Source organism: Coturnix japonica, chromosome Z (genome assembly GCF_054131305.1).
Source record: "Coturnix japonica strain WE chromosome Z, WE-NBRP24, whole genome shotgun sequence".
Classification (NCBI taxonomy): Eukaryota; Metazoa; Chordata; class Aves; order Galliformes; family Phasianidae; genus Coturnix; species Coturnix japonica.
In genome coordinates, this window is record NC_140702.1 from 31,698,712 (window position 1) to 31,717,985 (window position 19,274).

At 39.3% G+C, this 19,274-nt stretch overlaps 1 protein-coding gene across 1 annotated transcript; it reads left to right on the plus strand.

The window, feature by feature from the left end:
• Positions 1–43: 43 nt before the first annotated feature.
• TMEM38B (transmembrane protein 38B) lies at positions 44–16,938 on the plus strand. Its single transcript, XM_015849638.3, has 6 exons — positions 44–174; positions 5,713–5,869; positions 9,935–10,119; positions 11,165–11,252; positions 13,271–13,388; positions 14,411–16,938. The coding sequence occupies exons 1-6, from the start codon at positions 69–71 to the stop codon at positions 14,618–14,620; spliced, it is 864 nt and encodes a 287-aa protein (XP_015705124.1). The 5' UTR covers positions 44–68; the 3' UTR covers positions 14,621–16,938.
• Positions 16,939–19,274: the final 2,336 nt, after the last annotated feature.

Below are 19,274 nucleotides of genomic sequence, written 5' to 3' on the forward strand. Positions count from 1 at the left end.
AGCGCACCGCCGCTCCGCCCTCCGACGGCTCCCGGCGAGGGCCACGCTTCTCACAAGCGCCTGCCGCCATGGAGCTGGGGCAGGTTCCTCTGCTCTTCTCCCGCCTGCCCATGTTCCCCTTCTTCGACTTGGCTCACTACGTGGCCTCCGTCATGGCGCTGAAGGAGCAGCGGGGTGAGCGGCGCTGGGCGAGGGGTCCGTGGGGAGCGGGGCGGGTCGCGCTGTGCCCCGGCGTGGCAGAGACGTCCCGCGGCGGTCTGTGCGGTGCACGCTGGCACAGTGCTTCAGCCGCCGCTTGCTCTTTTCCAGCAGATCGCTTCCACTGTCACTCTTATCCTCAGACCCGCTGCTTCTTGTCCTAAGCATAGAGACCGCCTTGTGTTAGCGTAGCCACCTGTGGAGTGACTTGGGGCTGCTAACCGTTCAAGAAACGGAGCTGGCGTTGTGAGTTGTGGAGCGGTCGGGAGCTGCAGCGCACTGTTTGCTTATTGAGAGCTGATTCTTTGGTCACTTGTGAAGCGTGTTAAGGTGTATGTTTGCTTCCTGCCGAGTGAGTGCACTTAGCAAGCTGTAAAGGCCAACATAAAGTGCTGGCATCTTCACCACATCTTGTTGCTACACCTAAAGTTGTTTCTCGGTGCTGACACACAACACTTTAATACACTGTTGCAACTTAAAGAGGAACTTTCTACCTAAAGGTGGTTATAATGCACTGCCATAAGACAGTTCATTTTTGGAATGAACATCTGTGAGAGGAGCTGAATGATAGGAGTTGCTCTGTAGCAGTCAGAATCACAGAATCACAAGGTTGGAAAGGACCTACAAGATTATCTCATCCAATTGTCCTCCCATCACCAATGCGACCACAAGCCACTAAACCACACCTTGTAGCTCCTCATCCAGATGCCTCCTGAACACTGCCAGAGATGCTGACTCCACCACCTCCCTGGGCAGCCATTCCAGTGCCACTCTCTGAGGGAACAAAGTTTTTCCTTATGTCTAATCTAAATCTTCTCTGGTACAACTTGTGGCCATTTCCTTGGGTCCTGTTTGATGCCTGGGAGAAGAGGCCAAAGTCCTCCTCATCACAGCCTCCCTTCAGGAAGTAGTGGAGTGTGATGAGGTCTCCCCTGAGCCTCCTCCAGGCTAAATAATCCCAGCTCCCTCAGCTGCTCCTCATGAGACTTGTGCTCCAGACCCCTCACCAGTTTTGTTGCCCGTCTCTGGACACGTTCCAGGGCCTCAATGTCTTTCTTATAGAGAGGGGCCCAAACTGAACGCAATACTCAAGGTGCGGCCACACAGTTTCTACTGAAGGCCAGCATGGCATCAGCCCTCTCAGCCACTTGGACACGCTGTCAGCTCATGTTCAGCCAAGCACCAACCAACACCCCCAGGTCCCTTTCCTCTTCACAGTCATGCAGCCACTCAGCCCCAGGCCTATAGCGCTGCATGGGGTTATTGTGGCCAAAGAGCAGGACCCGGCACTTGGCCTTGTTGAATTTCATCCCATTCACCTCAGCCCAGCAATCCAGCTTATCTGGATCCCTCTGAAGGACCTCCCTACCCTCAGGCAGATCAACACCACCTCTCAACTTGGTGTCATCTGCAGACTTACTGAAGGTACACTCAATCCCCTCATGTAGGTCATCAGTAAAGATATTAAACAAGATAGGCCCCAGTACTGACCCCTAGGGGACATCACTTGGAACAGGTCACCAGATGGACTTAACTCCATTATCCACTACCCATTGGTCTCAGCCCTCTAGTCAGTTCCTTACCCAGAGAAGTATATACCTGTCCAGGCCACGGGCAGCCAGTTTCCCCAGGAGAATACTGTAAGAGACCGTGTCAAAGGCTTTGCTGAAGTCTAGGTAGACTACAGCCTTTCCCTCATCTATCAGTCTGTTCACTCAGTCACAGAAGGAGATGAGGTTGGTCAAGCACAACCTGCCTTTCATGAAGCCATGTTGGCTGGGCCTGATCCCTTGTATGCCACACACATGGCTGTGTGATGATTTGTTCCATAACTTTCCAGGGTACAGAGGTCAGGCTGACAGGCCTGTAGTTGCCCGGATCCTCCTTACAGCCCTTCTTGTAGATGGGAGTCATGTTGGCAAGCCTCCAATCCTCTGGGACCTCTCCAGATAACCAGGAGTGCTGGTAGATGGCAGAGAGCAGCTCAGCAATCAACCCCACCAGCTCTCTCAGCACCCAAGTGTGGAGCCCTTCCAGTCCCATGGACTTGTGGCAGTCCAGATGTAGGAGGAGCTTTCTAGCTGGCTCTACCTGAATCACTAGGAGTGTATTCTGCGTTCTATCCCAGACTCAGGCATAGAGTGCCCTGAGGATAACTGATCTGCCTATTAAAGGCGGATGTAAAGAAGGCATTGGCGACCTCAGCCTTTTCCTTATCCTCAGTGGTCACATTCCCTGCTGCATCAGGTAAAGGATGGACATTTTCCTGGTTCTTCTCTTACCACTGACATATTTGTAAAAAGATTTCTTATTCTCTTCCACTGCAGTTGCCAGTCTGGGTTCAAGTTGGGCTTTCATCTTCGTAACTTCTTCCCTGCATACCTTAGCAGCTTCCATGTAATCTCCCCAGGGAGCCTGTCCCTTCTTCTAGAGGACATAGACTCTCTTTTTCTTCTAGAGCCAGAATTAATAACAGTAATTACTGTTAATTAATTAATAACAGTAGTTACAGTGACTGCATGCTGGTCTGTTGCTTGCTTGCAAACAGTTTGAACACTATACCACAGAATCATTAAGGTTGGAAAAGACCTCCAAGATGTTCACATCCAGCCACCAGACCATTTCACCATGTGCCACATCCACACGGTTCGTAAACAGCTCAGGGGATGGTGACTCACTGCCTCACTGCTCTGTGTGTTCTCAGAAACTCAGTTATTCTTTTACTCACAGATAATTGGGAATCAATTAACTGTCTGATGGCATAGGAAGCATGCAGTCACATCACAGCCAAGTTTGTTTTATCTCATTTGGCATTTCATTAAATTAGTAAATGCTACACACCAGATTAAGTGTATTTCTATGATGGATGTTCACGTACTAACTGGGAATTTTCCCAGTCCTTCTAGCTTGATTTTCTCACTCTCTTGTAAGTACTGATGAGCTATAGCAGAGACAACCAGTGTGTTGCTTTGCACATCAATTAAGCTAAGATTTCTTGCTCAGTACACTTGGGGTTGCTTAATTAGCTGCAAAAACTCCAGAAGGGGAGTTTTTGGGGGCATATTTTCTTGGGGGAGGTGGAAGGAAAGAAGAGCAGAAGAAAACAGAAGTTGAGGATTGTGGATATGCAGCATTTGGAAGGAATGTGCTAGTTTTGGTCTCAGAAGTCTGCTGAGATGGGATCTGAGTTATCTGAGGAGAACTAATGCTTTTGGCATACTTTTGATAGATTAAATTTGGCTGTGTAAGTGCTCTAGCTTAATTCACAGTATGTACAGTTCAGTTGGAGTGCTGGGAAAACTTTTCTGGATGTGCTTCTGGTTTGATCTTTAGATGTATTCTTGGTATGTATTCTTGTTTGCCTGTTCATAACACATTAGGAAGCTTAAAGCAGATCATAACCTACGTACAGAATGAGCTGGCAAAGCTTTTTATTAACATCACCTAGAAATAATATTTATCGCTCCATTCAATGATAATCCTTCTATTTTGAAACCTTATCTTTGCTTTCTAAAGTATGCTGTTTGCATGACTGGTGGCCTTTTGGCAGATGATATCCTGCATGGTTGTATGATGCCTCATTAGTTTTTCATGGCACACTCGAGGACAAATATAAATGACTCCTTGTTTAAAAAACATGTGACCTACTTAAAACTCCATTTATTTTCTGAAAGTTACATCCCATATGTAACTTAGGTGCTAATTTAGGCTTTAAATTGGAATCAACTTTTTTTACTTGAATAATGATGTATGAACTAAGAAAATTCTCCTCCATTGGTAAAATCCTATTTTTTCAGGAAGACACAGCACCTGAAGTGGTTTCCTTTCCTTCAGTCAGTAATCTTGCCAAACACCCGGTGAGGTGAAGGAAGCTTTCTTTTCTTTAGCTCTTAGCTGTGCTGTGTCGGGGGGAGCACAGTTGAATATTCTCCAGGAGGTCACAAGTAAGATGTTAAGATGATTACTTCTCTGCTAATGCCAGGTGAGAAGCATCATGCTAATGAAGGAGAAGTTGGTGCAGGCCTACCTGGTGATGGATGAAATGTAAGATTTCTTTTGCACCTGGTCTGGAGGATAGTAATTTTTGCGTATGGAACCTTCTATGATAATATGGTTACCAGTTTTGAACCAAAAACAGATTACTATGCAGATTACTTTCGGTGTTGCATCAGTTTAGGAGTTAAAGAAGTGCATAACGCAACTGCTGAGAAATATATATATGTGTGTACATATATTTTTATATATATGCCCTTGCAGTGCATGATCCTGAGTGATTCATGATTTACATTGGCTGCTGCCATTGTTCAGGTTTTCTTGCTACTCTGTAGAATTTCAGATGCTTCTCCTGTACATGATCTCTTTGTGCTGTAATACTGTACCAGTACTTAAAACAGGAGCAATCTTGTTAATAGTCTTGTCTAAAGGGAATTACATGGAGAGGTCTGTATTCTCTTCGATAAATTCAGGCATTCTGGTTTTGATAAGAACCTTCTCTTCCAACAGAATGCTTGTAAAATGGTTCTGCTGAATCATTAACCAAATGCTACATTTCATTTTGGGGTGGACAGTAGTTTTCATCTTTGCTTTTGTGACCTTCAGCCTTTGGACTATGAAAATGCAGTTAGGCTAGGCAAACCAAGCCCTACGTCTTTATAAAGGGGGAGATTTGTAAGTGGTGAACTCCTGAAGTGGAAGGAAATAGTCAAAACAATGATTTCAATATATTTCTGGCTTTGATAAAGTGTTTTTTCCCCTTAGAAATAGTTGATGTTTCCTTTTTTTTTACTCCAACATAATCTTCTGCTATTGAAAACTACCAGAATAGTTGAATTGCAATTTAAAAATCAATTAATTTTAAGATTTTGAAGATGAAACAGTGAAGCATCTAATAACGAGTGAAGCTTAAATATATTGTATGTCTTTGGGCAAACATTTTTGCCTGTTCAGGACTGCAGATGAAACAATATTTGCTCAATTATTTTGGGTTGTGCTTTTATTTTACCCAGAGAACATTGTTTGGAGGGTATTAAGAGGAAAAACAGTGAACTTGAATTCATAATCACTAAAGAGAAGAAATGGAAATTGTAGAATGAACTTCAGAAAGTACCTGCACTAGTACCAGTCCTGCTTAGGTCAGCAAAACAATTATATATTCTTAATAAAAATTCAAAAGCAACATTATGACAAGTTTTAAACAACAAACCCTCTCAGGCCATTATTTGAAAGCTGTTGCTTACTGGTAGCAAAATAGACTGAATCAACCCACAAAAGATGCTGAGAGAACACTATGCCATTTTTTCACTTTTATTTAGGTAATGCACACTTAAGTCAATATCACAGGAAGTTTATATTTAGCAGAGACTTCTCCTTTGAAGGCCTGCAGATTTGTGTAGGGTTTTTCATGATCTGAAGGAACAGTGTAGGACTGTGTGACTTGAAAAACACTGTCTTTTAAAATGTAACACAATTGTCAAATGTTTGCTTCTGTTTGCGTATCTTTTCTCTTTGCTCTAGGAGCTGTAGACGTGTCAATCCGCAGTCCAGTTGCCTGCTGGTTTAGTGCTATGCTTTGCTGCTTTGGTGGATCTGTTTTGTCTTCCTTGATGCTTGGAGAACCTCCTGTAGCATTTTTGGCAAAAACCACAAATATTCTGCTGGCATCTTCAGTCTGGTAAGCAGCCACAATTGAGTATTATTTATTCTGAGGAAGCTCTACATTGACTGTAATTATAAGATTATATCATTAAGCTTAACTTAGAAATATTGTGGATTTAGATGTTCTCTCTTCATCAGAGAGGTCCCTGTTGCAAAATAGCTGGTTTTAACCCTTTCTGTAGAAGTGAAATGTTCATAAAAGAGCAACTCTTGAAATTGTTTTATAATGAAATGCTCAGTCACTACATTTTCCTTATGTTTTTGTAGTATTCCATGTCAAACAGATGCTCCAGAATAAAAGAGACTTCAGTTATTGCCTTCCTGGATACAGAGAGTTCATATATGCTATCTGGTTTTTCCAGTGGGAGCTTCTGAAGACCAGAACATGGCTGAAATAAAGTTCTTGAACTTTTCTTCAGCTGTGGAGCTAAGACATGGACACTCTTTCTTCTCTTCCAGTATCTTCTTTCTGACTTCTTTTTTCTGTCTTTTGCTCTTTCCCATTTTGCTTTCCTAAATGGATGGGACTGTAGTGAAAGCCATTAGAGAGCTAAATGAGGAAGTCAAGTGTGTGAATATGCCAGCAATTTGGCCTGTCTTGGAGTTCAAAAATAGTACTGTAATTATTTTAATGTGAAGGTAGCCTTGCAGTGGAAGTCATATATTTGAGAGTTCAGTTTGTTGCCTTGATCTTAAAAGGAATCCTAGGACTTAACAAAATTTGTGAGCAGCAGTGGTTTTCTATTTTATGGGAGTATTAGCTGCTTGAAATCCTTCCTTGTTGCTGCTTAAGTTTTACAACTGCAAATCATAGAAATGAAAATAAGCGTTTATATCTACATATGTGTATGTTCATTAGTCTTCTGGTCTTCATATTGCAATGGAAGATGCAGACGAGTTTAAGCAAATCAGATGAATAACCCACAATTAAACATATATTGGTAAAGCATTTACAGAATCAGCTTCTGGTATATAAGACTGTTTTAACAAATAATACTTGAGTTAGGAGGTGTCTTATTTCCAGATGGGACAAAATGATTTTCTTCAGAGTGCCTGGTATAATGCTCTGTTCCGGTTCTAGGAGAAAAGCAGTGTTGATAACACACCAGTGTTAGCAGTTGCTGCTAATCAGTGTTGTACAGAGCCAACACCTTTCACAGCAAAGGGCCCAAAGAACTGGGTTGTCACAACTCCTCCAGGAAGCTCTGTGGATGCTCCCACTCCCATGATGGATCCTGTGGCCACTCCAACCCTTGCGACAGGTCCTGTGGTTGCAGGACTGTCTTGTGACAGACTCTGCAGTTACCATAGTCCTTCTGGTAGGCCCTGCAGGTGCCATGACCCTCAAAACCAGTCCTGTGGCCACTCTAGTCTCTGTGAAAAGCCCTGTGTTGGGTGTCAAATGGGCTGTTCTGGTTTAACTGGCAGATGGCTCAGCACCACATAGTTGTTTACTCGATCCCTTCCTTACCAGTGGGTGGGGGAAAGACTACAGGAAAACAACGTAGAACTTGTGGGTTGAGCTAAAAATATTTGTGAAGATAGAGAAAAAAATTATATTTGTTACAAAAAAAATATATGTATGTATGAATGTATATAATAGGTGATTTACAAGCAATTGCTTACCACCCTCTTACTGATACCCTGCTAGTCCCTGAGCAGGGGAAGAGTGTGATGAACTTTCACTGCCTTGGCCAGTTTAGGCCAACTGTCCTGATACTGTTCCCTCCCATCTCCTTGGGCCTTTCACTGTTAATGGCCTTGGCTCTGTACAACACTGCTTCTGTAGCATTCGTAAAAATTGGTGTTATCAGCATTATTTTTCTCCTAGAACCAAACCATAGCATCATACCAGGCACTCTTTAGAAGGAAATTATGTCACAGCTGAAACTCGGACAGAATCATAGAATCACCATGGTTGGAAAAGACCTAAAAGATCATCCAGTCCAACCGTTCACCTATTACCAATAGCTGCCACTAAACCATGTCCCTCAACACAACATCATTCCTTGAACACTCCCAGGGTCGGTGACTCCACCACCTCCCTGGGCAGTGCATTCCAGTGCCTGACCACCCTTCCTGAGAAGTAATGCTTCCTAATGTTCAGCCTGAATCTCTGAATCTGAAGGACAGGCATAGAGAACATAAAATTCAGTTTAATGTGGAAAAACATGACTTGCTATGCTGAAATAAAATGAGGTTTTAATAAGAACCTATGAATGTTATGAAACTTATTAAGCTTTTCGTTTTGAGTTCTTTCATCATTAGTACAATTAATTCTTGATCTCAAGTCACATGAAGCGAAATTCCTCAGATCACATAAAACTGGAAAACAAAAGGGGTTGTTCTATGCTCAAGAAATGCTCCTGAATAGTCTGTAGGATAGCGACATCTACTGTTTGCAAGCTTTACTAACAGAGAGAGAAATGAGGTGGAGTAGCAGTGCAATTTGAATTCAATCCAGTTATCTATGCTTTGATGTCATAAACACACATTTTGCAATTGCAAGTTAATTTTGGTTAGTGTTGTGTATTGATTATGCGGCTTAAATAGCTATTTGCAGTAGCCATTAAAATGTGTACTCTATATACATCCATGATATACCATCTGAAGCTTGGTTGCTGCAAAGGCAATTGAATTTACAATAGGAGATAAAGGAAGAAATTTAAACAGTTCAAAATGATGCTAGAACTCAGTACAGGAACCATACTTAGCTATTATGTAAATTCCTATGGCTTCCATGTATTTGAGGAAAAGGCTATTACATGCTTCAGTCTGGGAGGTCGTGAAGACAAAAAACTTTATATGTTTTCAGTGATAGCTCATAGCACTGTATACATTGCAGCAAAAAGAAATGCATAACTAGGATATGACTTCAGCTAAATTGTGTCTTCCTATGGAGGAAGCATCCTGGCATTCTGCTGTTAAGGATAGATGTTAATTCTAGAAAAACACCGAAGTGTTCTCAGACTTTCTAACCTCAAACCAAGAAACATGACTGACTCTTCCTGGCTCTCGTGTGTGCTAGTCGTTTTGATGAAGTGAACTAGGGAAAGAGTTGCATCTCTACCTTGCTGCCTGAGAAAACTGGGAAAAGATACAGCCTTTCTGAGCTCAATCCAATCTACTTATTGGTAGACTGGATTGAGCCAGAAGCCTAAGCCAAGAGGCAGGTATTTATCTCAGAAAACTGAAGTAATTTTCCTGTCTTTTAAAGGTTGTCCCCATCTTTATTGCTGCCTTGTTCCCACTTATTCCCATTCTCAGATAATGTAGATCCTTAAGCATTTTTTTCTTTTTTAACTTTTTTTCTGAGGGGACCTTAAGTGTCTGTTTAAGAACTGAAATTTGGTTGTGGTTGAGGAGATAAAGTAAAATATCACATAATCTAATCACAATTGACTGTCAACTTCAGATTTCATTGTTAGGTATCTTTATTCTGAGAACAACCAGATTAGAAAAAATATATATTAAATTTTAAGTGTAACTTCAAATGTTTTTATAAGACTTTGAAGAAGGAAACATGCTTGTAACCAGCAAGCTGGAAAAGCTAGAATTACTAAGGTGTGAAGTGGGTTTGAAAATAGCTGTGCATTTTGTCTGGCATGATACTAACTAGTGGAGGCATTCTTGCTGAAGTTACGTAATTCCATACACCTTTTGGGGGGAAGCATAATGTCAGCACATAATTTATCACTCTGTCTTACTTCTGGGGATAAAAAAGCAAACAAAACCGAAACAAAACAAAAAGACAGCAATTTAATAGTTTGAACAGTCTAAATATGGTATGTAAATTACAGAACCATTGCTGAAAGAAGTTTCAGGAGCTGGACTCGATGATGCATGTGGGTTCCTTCCAGCTTGGAATATTCTGTGAAAATTTAAAGCTCCTTCTGATTGCTTTTAGGAATTCTCAGCTGGGACAGAGAGGCAACTATGATTTGTTCTGTATCTGTGGTAGAAGAAACTGTGCTGTCAGTAGTGTGCCAAGTTTTGCTATTCACATTCAGGAAATATCTAGTGAATTTGTTTGCAGAAAATTTTGAACATTGGTAACTGGTTTTCTCAATATGATTTTCAGGTATCTTGTGTTTTACTGCCCGCAAGACAAATTCTACCAGTGCTTTGCCTTTCTGCCTCTTCGGCTTCTGGTTGCAGGAATGAAAGAAGTGACTAGGACCTGGAAAATAGTGGCTGGCGTTGCGCACGCAGACAGTCATTTTGAAGATGCCTGGCTTGTCATGGTAGCTGTGGGCTGGGCCAGAGGTAACATACATAACATCTTCTTCTGATGAGTTATGATATTTTGGAGTGGTATTTAAATGCCTGTCCCTTCAGCATAACTCTAGCACTGCTCCTTGCTGTGGTGAATATGATAGTCCTTATACAAACTGTTATCCCCCGAAGGGAGAAGTCTGTGCAGCAGCTTTTCTGCCTGGGTAAGAGTGGCACTGAATGACTCTAAGGGAAATTCATCTTATCCTTTCAGAAGGTCTTGTGAGGACTTCTAGGATGGGCAGTTGGTGGCAGTGAAGAAGTAGATCTCCCATGTAGCTTCACTGCTGTCGCTAACCTTTCCAAAAGCATATGTCCTCTGAACTGTTTTCCTTACATGCGGATGAAGAAGAGAGCTTGTTTTCGTAGCATTTTTATTGTTAACTTGAGCTTATTTTAAACACAGGAATTACCCTTCTAACCTGCATGCTGTCTGGAATCTACCTTCCTAACAGCTATATTTGTAGTGACAAAGCTAGAACCACTTCAGGTTGTAGTACTGCAGATCTTGATTCTATTTGCTTAATGCTGTTGGGCTTTGGGAAACAACATGCGCTAATGTGAAGATCTATTGTATTAACTTTTTCGGTTGATGATACAGATCACTGGCCAGAATCTCTAATACCACATTGTTTTGCCTCTTTGTAACATAAAACACACATACATCTACTCTTATGGAGGGTCCTCTTACTTCATACTCATATTCTCTGTACTTAGTTGCTAACAAGAAGAATGGAATAGTATAAGCTTCTGTAATGATTTACCAATTTAAGCACTTGTTTGCAGTGATCAGTGTGTCATGTCAAATTACTGCATAAAGGTGAACCTGGCATTCTTCCTAAGTAGCTAAAGCTCTGAAGTTTCCTATTGGTCACTCAAGTTGTGCACATATGAAAGATTGGATTAGTATCTTTAAGTCTGAGCTTTGGGTGCCACATTTGGCGCCTGGTTTAACAAGTTTTGCTGGAGCAACAGTAGGCTGTGCAGCAGTGGTAGCATGCCAGTGGAGGCTTAATGTTAATCTTTGGAATTTCAGGAGCTGGTAGTGGCCTAATCTCCAACTTTGAGCAGTTGGTGAGAGGAGTGTGGAAACCTGAAACCAATGAACTGCTGAAGATGTCCTAGTAAGTTTTTTAAAAACAAATGCATTATGTTAACTGCTGTTTTACTGACATCCTGTACTGACACACACTTCACATTTGAAAATACAAGAAAAAAAAAAGAAAACAAAACCAAAATAGAAATATTTATAATAAAGCTTGGTTGTAGGTCTTAGGTAATTTTAGCAAATATTTTGGTCATTTTGGGTTTACAGCACAAGAATACCAAATGGGGAAAAGCCAATAAAAATTATGGCTAAACAGTGGCTGGAAGTTGTTGGAAAACATTATGGAGGAACATGGTCTTCAATTTAAAATGAAAAGCCAGTGGTACCACAAATACGTGAATAAAGTCTGTGTTTTTAGTGCACATTCTGAACATCAACAGTACGGCTTCCTTTGAACACTCTTACTTTCTTTGCCAGCACTGTTCTCCACTGATTCTGATTATTTGAGAAGGTGCAAATTGCTTACTCACTGTAGCGAAAATACAGCAACACATCTTTACTATACTGAAAAACAAGAAATTTTTCTTCTCTTGTTGAATGGGAAAATTGCATGACTTCCAGATTAAACAATAAAATTAACATTGAGAGAGGCTAGAAAGGCACAAGACAGTCTTATAAGCTGAGATAAGCTCTTTTAACTAACTTGATAAAATATTTTTGATCTTCATGCTGTGACTCCAGTTTTTAGAAATACTAATTAAATTTATTTATTATTTTACTTTTCTGCAGCCACTGTTAGCAACTGAGAATAGCAGAAAACAACTTAGTAACCTGCCCTTTATAGAAAACTTTCAACATTATTTGGCTGCTGTTAGTAACTGGCTTATTCTGAAATGCCAGGTGTTTAGAATTAGTATGTGCCTAGGTTGTTGTCTTTTCACCAAACTTAGAGTAGTTACTGTCAGTAAAAGTAATGTACTTACAGATGAAGCATCAGAGCAACACTTTTAGGTTGGTATATATCCTGCTTTTTCATGGTTGATGTGGCTCAAAATAGCTCAAAAATATTTTTTAAAATATATTTTGTTTTAATAAGGGAAGATTCAGAATATTAAACAGAAGTAAGTTACAAATTTGAATGGATGAAGTGCTCTGTAAACAGATTCCACACTTTTATACAGAGTTATTTGTTGTTGGTTTTTGTTTGTTGTTTTTGTTGTTGTTGTTGTTTTTGACTTCCTAAGTAGGAAGTGGATGCAGAAAATCTGACTTAATGCAAAGACAGTGAAAGAATTTGCCTATAAATAAATGCTGTGTGATAACAGAAATATCATCCTTCTATTGTAAGTGCAGCGTAAAGAATGCATAGAATTTTTCTGCTAGTATTTTAGTGTTCCCTCTTTACATGACTTCATTTAACAGAAAGTTCTCATGTTTTCCGACTGCATACCTGTCAGCTGAAGTACCATCATGATGAAATTAGATTGAAGATGTAAATCTTTCCATGTTGCAATGCAACACAGCTATGTTGACAAAACTTGGTAACAAAGGCCTAGCTCAAGCCAATTGCCAGCTGATCACAATTGCAGAACTGGTGGAGTGTCACAGTGGAATTAGATTTGGACAAGGTTCTTCTCTGACACCTTTGGAAACTGCTTGGAATAAGTAACACCTCTGACATAGGGGACAAAAGTGTTTTTAAGTCAAGTCTGAGTAATGCAAAGTTTGTAATTTGACCTTCAGTAAAATACATGTTGAGAGAAGAGGAAGTGGAGCAAGCTGGTATGAAGAATCTGAAGAGAGGCATTAGGATGTATTTTAATTTGAAGAGTATTTGTCATATAGAAATCTGTTGGCTGTATAAGTCAGTGCTGAACTTGATGCATGTCTATAATGCAGCAGGCATAACAATAGTATATGAAGTGGAAGTCATAGTTTAATAACAGTGTGGTTTTTGACCTTGTCACTGCAGGTTACTTGCCTGCTTTATTCAGAAATAATTGTTGTGCATGATGAGAATATTGTTTTCCAGGCCATGAAATCTTTCAGTGTAGTGTAGGAAAGAAAAATTAACATTGTTTGTTTAATTTTCAGCCCTGTGAAGGTAACTTTGATAGGAGCAATTCTCTTCACTCTGCAGCACAGCCAGTACTTGCCAATAGGAAGACACAACCTTATGTTTCTATATACCATCTTTCTTGTAGTTTCAAAGGTAAGAATCTGAAGGTGTTGAAAATAACTGATTTAAAAAAAAAAACTTTTTCAGTCCTCAGACATTATACCACAAGTTATAAAGCTTGCTTCTAGGATGGGAGGATGGCTTCTGCTGAAGTCTTAAAGCTCTTTAGTCTTGCTTATACGAACAGAAGACCTATTCTAATACTGTTCAGCATATGGGGTGGAGTGGAATCATGAATTTTGGTTCACATGGTAGGCTTTTATGGCCATGAATTCAAACAAAGTCGATGTTTGTGGAAAGAAGCTCTCCTCTGCCTTTTGGTAGTTGCTGAATGCTTGCCTTATATGTGCAGTCATCTCTGGTTTTGCAAAAAAAAACCCAAAACAAATAGGTTTTTGTCTGTGTATGCATATTCTTACAGTGTTGTAAAAATAATGCTGTTAATAGATTAAAGGTAAATAATGGTATTTTTTTACACAGCATCACTTAATTTCTGTCCTTGACTCACTTAGTCTTGTTTATTTTTAGGATAATGCTCATCTTCCGCATTATTAGCTAATAAGAAATGTGTGGCCTGTGTGTTAGCAGAAGTCTAGCAATTTACAAGCTTCGGAGCTGCTGTTGAATAGACTAGAGAGCAAAGTGGCTGTTGTCAGTCTCACTTCTGTGAAGCAGTTGACAAGTTCTGTTCTCTAGAACTTGCTTTAGGGAGCTGAGACTTCAAACTAATGTTCACAACTTTTCTCCTAAACAAACAAAGGCCTTGCTGTATGACATCAAAAATGGTTTACTCTTAGGATGGTTTTAGTAAATCTATGTAGAATATTTTTGTGCACATTGTTTGTATATAGATATCTTAAAAGTGTAGGTCAGAAAGAGAAGCATTTGCTGATGACTTCAAGCTACAATGAGCATGCTTCTGTTCCTGACAGCATGGACTCTTGGTGCTCAGTTTGCAAGTTAGAAGTGCCATACATTGGTTTAGCACTGAACTATTTTTCAACTACTGTGAGGTCATTAAAACTTATATTGCAACTTGACCACTGTTCTCATAGGTAACAATGATGTTGACAAGATCTACAGCTTCTCCATTTGCTCCCATTGAGGCTGCATTAAGCCACATGTTCTTTGGCTTGCAAAAACCACCATCCAAAGTAAGGGGTGAAGGTGCTTCATCTTCCAGTGGCTCTTCAGTCTGTGACCAGTCATCCTCTGAGCAGCCGCATGATGGTGTTAAGAAGAGACAGGCAAAGAAAACAGAATAAGTAGCTTACAAAACATGATAACCTGTGAAGATGTTTTTATATTTTAGATGAGGCTGATTGAAATATTGTGGTTTTTAGTTTTTTTTTTAATGAAATGTGTATGAGATGAGATTAGGGCTGTATAACATGATGGTGTTGTTTGCCTTCAGAACGTGTTTTATATGCTTTTAGAATGTATTCAGAGTCTAAGTGCAGATGTTGGATTTCTAAGTCTAAAAGTTCACGTTTTTACAGTGCTTTTAAGTTTTAAGTATTTTTTGTATTTATTAATAGCTTTAAATACTTAGATGCTAAAATAAGTTTCAAAATGTGACAGTCAGCTTTGCTATTTTTTCTGGTATATCACTTGGTTCACTTCTCTTTTTTCTTCTTGATTCTCACATTTCATTTGGATATCATGAACTTGCGCTGCCAAGTGTTCAAAGCACAATGTACCAAGTAGGAAAGCTTGATTAAGGCTTAATCACGTTGCACTGTAAAACTATGAAAATGTACCACACTAATGCCTTTGATTACAGAAATAATGGAATTACTGTTTTAATTCCCACTACACTGGCCGAGGTTTTCATTATTTACTTAAGCCAATATTTTTTGCTCTTTTTTTTTTTAGTATTTTTCAAAACAAGAATTGTCTGGCACTTTTAAAAATCTTTACGGAATAGAAGCACCTCAGTACTTTTCCTGTGGGTTTACTTTAGTGTTTTTTGTAAGCATTGAATATTTTGCTATTTTTTGTGTTATATGTGTGATTTTTTAGATATTGTTTCTAGTGTATTTCAATTTGACTGGGATGAAACATCTCTTCACCTGCACCTTTTTTCTAGGCATGAGTCTTTCTTCTTTTCAAAGTCAAACATTCAAACTTTTGTAAAAAAAAGAATACTGGATAGCACATATGCCTTGTTTATCACAAGTTGTGCCCTGTTATACTTGCTGTTAATACACACAAATACTATTTTCTAGCAGTTACCTCTGGTGCTATTGAGGAAGGACAGTTACTATCAAAAGCACTGAAAGTATATATTAATGTTTGTTGATATTTGCTGCATCCTGCTCGTTGCATCTTTTTACAAACAGTATGGAACAATTGTCTTACACACTTCAGAACCAAGGTCTTTAATGCTTCACAGATGTTGCATTTGATAAGATTCTAATATTTCCAGAGAAGTCTTCAATTTGATGTGCCATTTCTAGAATACATTAAACTACTTTTACTGAATGAGATTCTTTGTCTTTGGAGAGTGCCGATTTGAAGAGAATTCTTGAATAAAAGGACATTGGTTAATCTTTGTGTAGGAACGCCAAGGAGAATGTGGAGGAAGATGTGATCTGAAAAGGCAGAGTTCTAGTTCCAGGATCACATCTAAATTTAGAGAAAAAACTGTCACCAGAGCTGGACTTAAAAAAGAATCCAAGAAATTTCTTATGCCTGTCAAGCTACATTTCCATGGTAGTGACCAAAGACACTGACCTTCTTAGTCTGGAATTCATCTGTATAGCAAATGCATGCTACCTCAAAAACAAAGTCAGGTACTCAACACAGAATAAAAGAGAACCTCCTACTCTTGGGACAACGTATTAATGATGTTCATACTGTTGTACAGTGAAAATCTATCCAGTTTAAAGCACTTGAAGTCACACTTGCAGAGTGTCTTAGGGTTTTGATATTAGGACCCATGGATATACAAATAAACTTGGGGCAGCCAAGTTTCTGCATAATAATCAGCAAGTTTATGTAGTAGCATCAGCAGCAGTTGTTGTCTACTATTCTTAAAACTTCTGGATGGATTCTTTAATCTCATTGAATTGTAATATGAAATTACACAGCTGAGAAATGCTGGCTGATAACCAGCCACACTTATCCCAAACAAATGCGAAAATACACTTAGAGAATTAGTCTAACAAGTTTACAGTTTGAACTCTGTACTTAAAAGCTGCAATACTAAGAAAATGGGTTTTCTTCTGTTTTACTGAATATTTCAAGGCAGATATGAAACGTAATGTATTGTGTATTGTTAGGAGAAGGAACATACTTTACACTGAAGGAAATTCTGCAATAAGCACTTTGAAAATAAACCATGTTTAAAGATCTCACAGGCTTTTCTGTAGAATGGGTGTTCAAAAGAACACACTGAATTACGTGCAAGTATTATGGGGATTATTAAGCTATTTTTTAGTCCAATAATTATTCTTTTTTTGTTGTTGTTTGTTTGTTTTTAATATAAAAATGATAACTAGTTGCATATGGTTTAAGCTGAATTCAATAGGAGGCTTTAATTCAGTGTATCCAGGATGCCTTAAATAAACACTTAACTAATTTCTGGCTTTTTTGCTGGTGCTTCTATGTCTCTGCTAAATGTCTCATTGTGTGACGGGTAAGAAATCCTTTGAAGTATTTTGTTTTGGGTGAAGAATGTCAGATTTGTCAGAATAGCATATGTGAAATAGTAGCCTGTATCTAATTCTAGCACTAGTCTGGTAGAACTAGAAATAGCTGCTTTGTTCTCATATAAAGGCAGGCTTGAAAGAGTTCTTCCACCAGCTCACTTTGCACTGGTAAGGCCTGCACCTGGTTAATTCAGTGGCTCTTCTTGGTCTTCATTTCTCTTAAACATGCCCAGTTTCTTTGACAAGAAATACCATAAGATGTACTTGATGAGCAGAAACAGTGACTTCCATCTTGATTCTTCAGTGTACTATTAGGTAAGCATTTTCTGGCTAAATGCAGAATCAAATCAATGAAGGATTTTTTGATCCAAACCTCCTTGGTAAATATCCTGTTTTCTAAAAATTGCATTATTATATGGTCCTGGGATATCTGTTCAGTAATATTTGTGTATGCCTTTAAGATGCTAAAAGGGAAGACTGTTCTGAACAAGTTGAAGACATGAAGTTATATGGTTCTTGTGTTGTCATAGCAGAATATCAGAAAAATCCAAGGTGAAAAAGTTAGTGTTGTATTCAGGAGAGTACACTCTCATAGCAACTCCCCCTCACAGTATGGACTTCTGTGGTTCAAACCTTGTTAAAATGAAAATTTGTTGTCTTATGAGCCACTTATCTTGCACCAGATCTTGGTTCTGACTCTCCCACAGTGAGTTGTCCAGCAAGTAAGGTGATTTTTCCTTGATGTTTGCATTCTAGTATATAAAAGTTTAAAGCAGCAGGAGATAGGCTTTGAGCTTTTCCAAATTAAGTGAAAGACAAATATGAAGCTTAGTAAGGCTTCCTATTTTTCTAAGCAGCTGCTGTTTCGTTAGTTGAGACATTCTTTGGCTTCAATCCAATTACCCCATATATTTTTAGGTCCTTTTAATTCAGTATAGCAGCTGAAGAGGAGGAGAGGTAACTCCACATGATATGTTTAGCTCGTTGCAGACCTCACCAGTGGTGAGTTTAGACACCAGTCTGATAATTTAGACTTCATGTTCCCTGAGATTTGCATTCCTATAATTAGGGTAGCTTCCCCTTTAGCTAGCACACATATGCTTTACTTTTATACTTCACCTTCTGGATTAAAAAGTTCAGGATCAATTAGATTCATGTGGAGCCTTCTCCAAGCATAATTCAGATGTCTCATAGCTGTCTTTCGGTTAGAACTGTCTTGCCAAAAGAATAATTCCTTTGAAATAAATATATCAGTTGCTTTTTCATTCCCTAATCTTTACCTAAAGCTTTTGCTTATTTCAGACTGAATGTGGGTAAGTTTGGCAGGAATCATAATCAGTTCAGAAGTTCAGAAGAAGATGAAACATGAAGGATCTTTTAAAAAAAAAGAAAGAAAAGTAGCTCCCACAGATGCCAAATGCTGAAGTGTTTACCAAATAGCAACTAAATTCTCTAAGTGCTAAAAGCCCACTCTTAAGAAACACAGAGAAGAAACCCATCATTGCTACTGAGAGAACTTGATTTGCATGGAGAGAAGTTGTTTATAAAATTATATTATTGCTAAGTATGTGTTTTTGTCCTCAGATGGCAAGCTGACCAGAGTACAACACAAATCAGCTTCAGCTGAAAGCACACCAGGAGTCAAAAAAAGGGAATAACTCCTGGAGATGCTATGCAGAATGCTTTTAGCACAGCAAGAAGAGAAAACTCAGGCTGCTATCATGAACCGGCTGTATGGTTCTCTGCACTAGTGCAACCTTACAGTTGCTTACCCAAGAGCAGAGGCTACACTTCTGAGCCTGTGGCTGGTCTATATGGATATCTATGAAACCAGATCATCAGTGCTGTAAGGAAAAACAAGGATTAAGGTGGTCAAGCTGGATAAGAGCCCCGGGGATATATTCACAGCATGAACTACAAGAACACGACCAGGCATTTCAAGTTATTAACGAGATGTGTTTATGATATGTTTAAACAGTACTGATTTATTATTATTTTTAGCCCTGTAGTGTTAAGAACCAGGCTGAAATGATGTTGAGGAGAGTGGAATAATGTTTGAGCAGTTCATTACAATCAGAGAAATAGTGCATTGAACAGAATACTCTTAGTGAAATGCATCCTTGCTTCTTGTCATGCAGTAAAGTAGTCATGTCAGGTGGTCCTATGGTGGGCAGTATGGAGCTTCTCCACGGGTATCAAACTGGTGAGGCTACCAGATCTGTTATTAATGCTGAAAATGCAAGCAAATTATGGAATGTCATTTGCA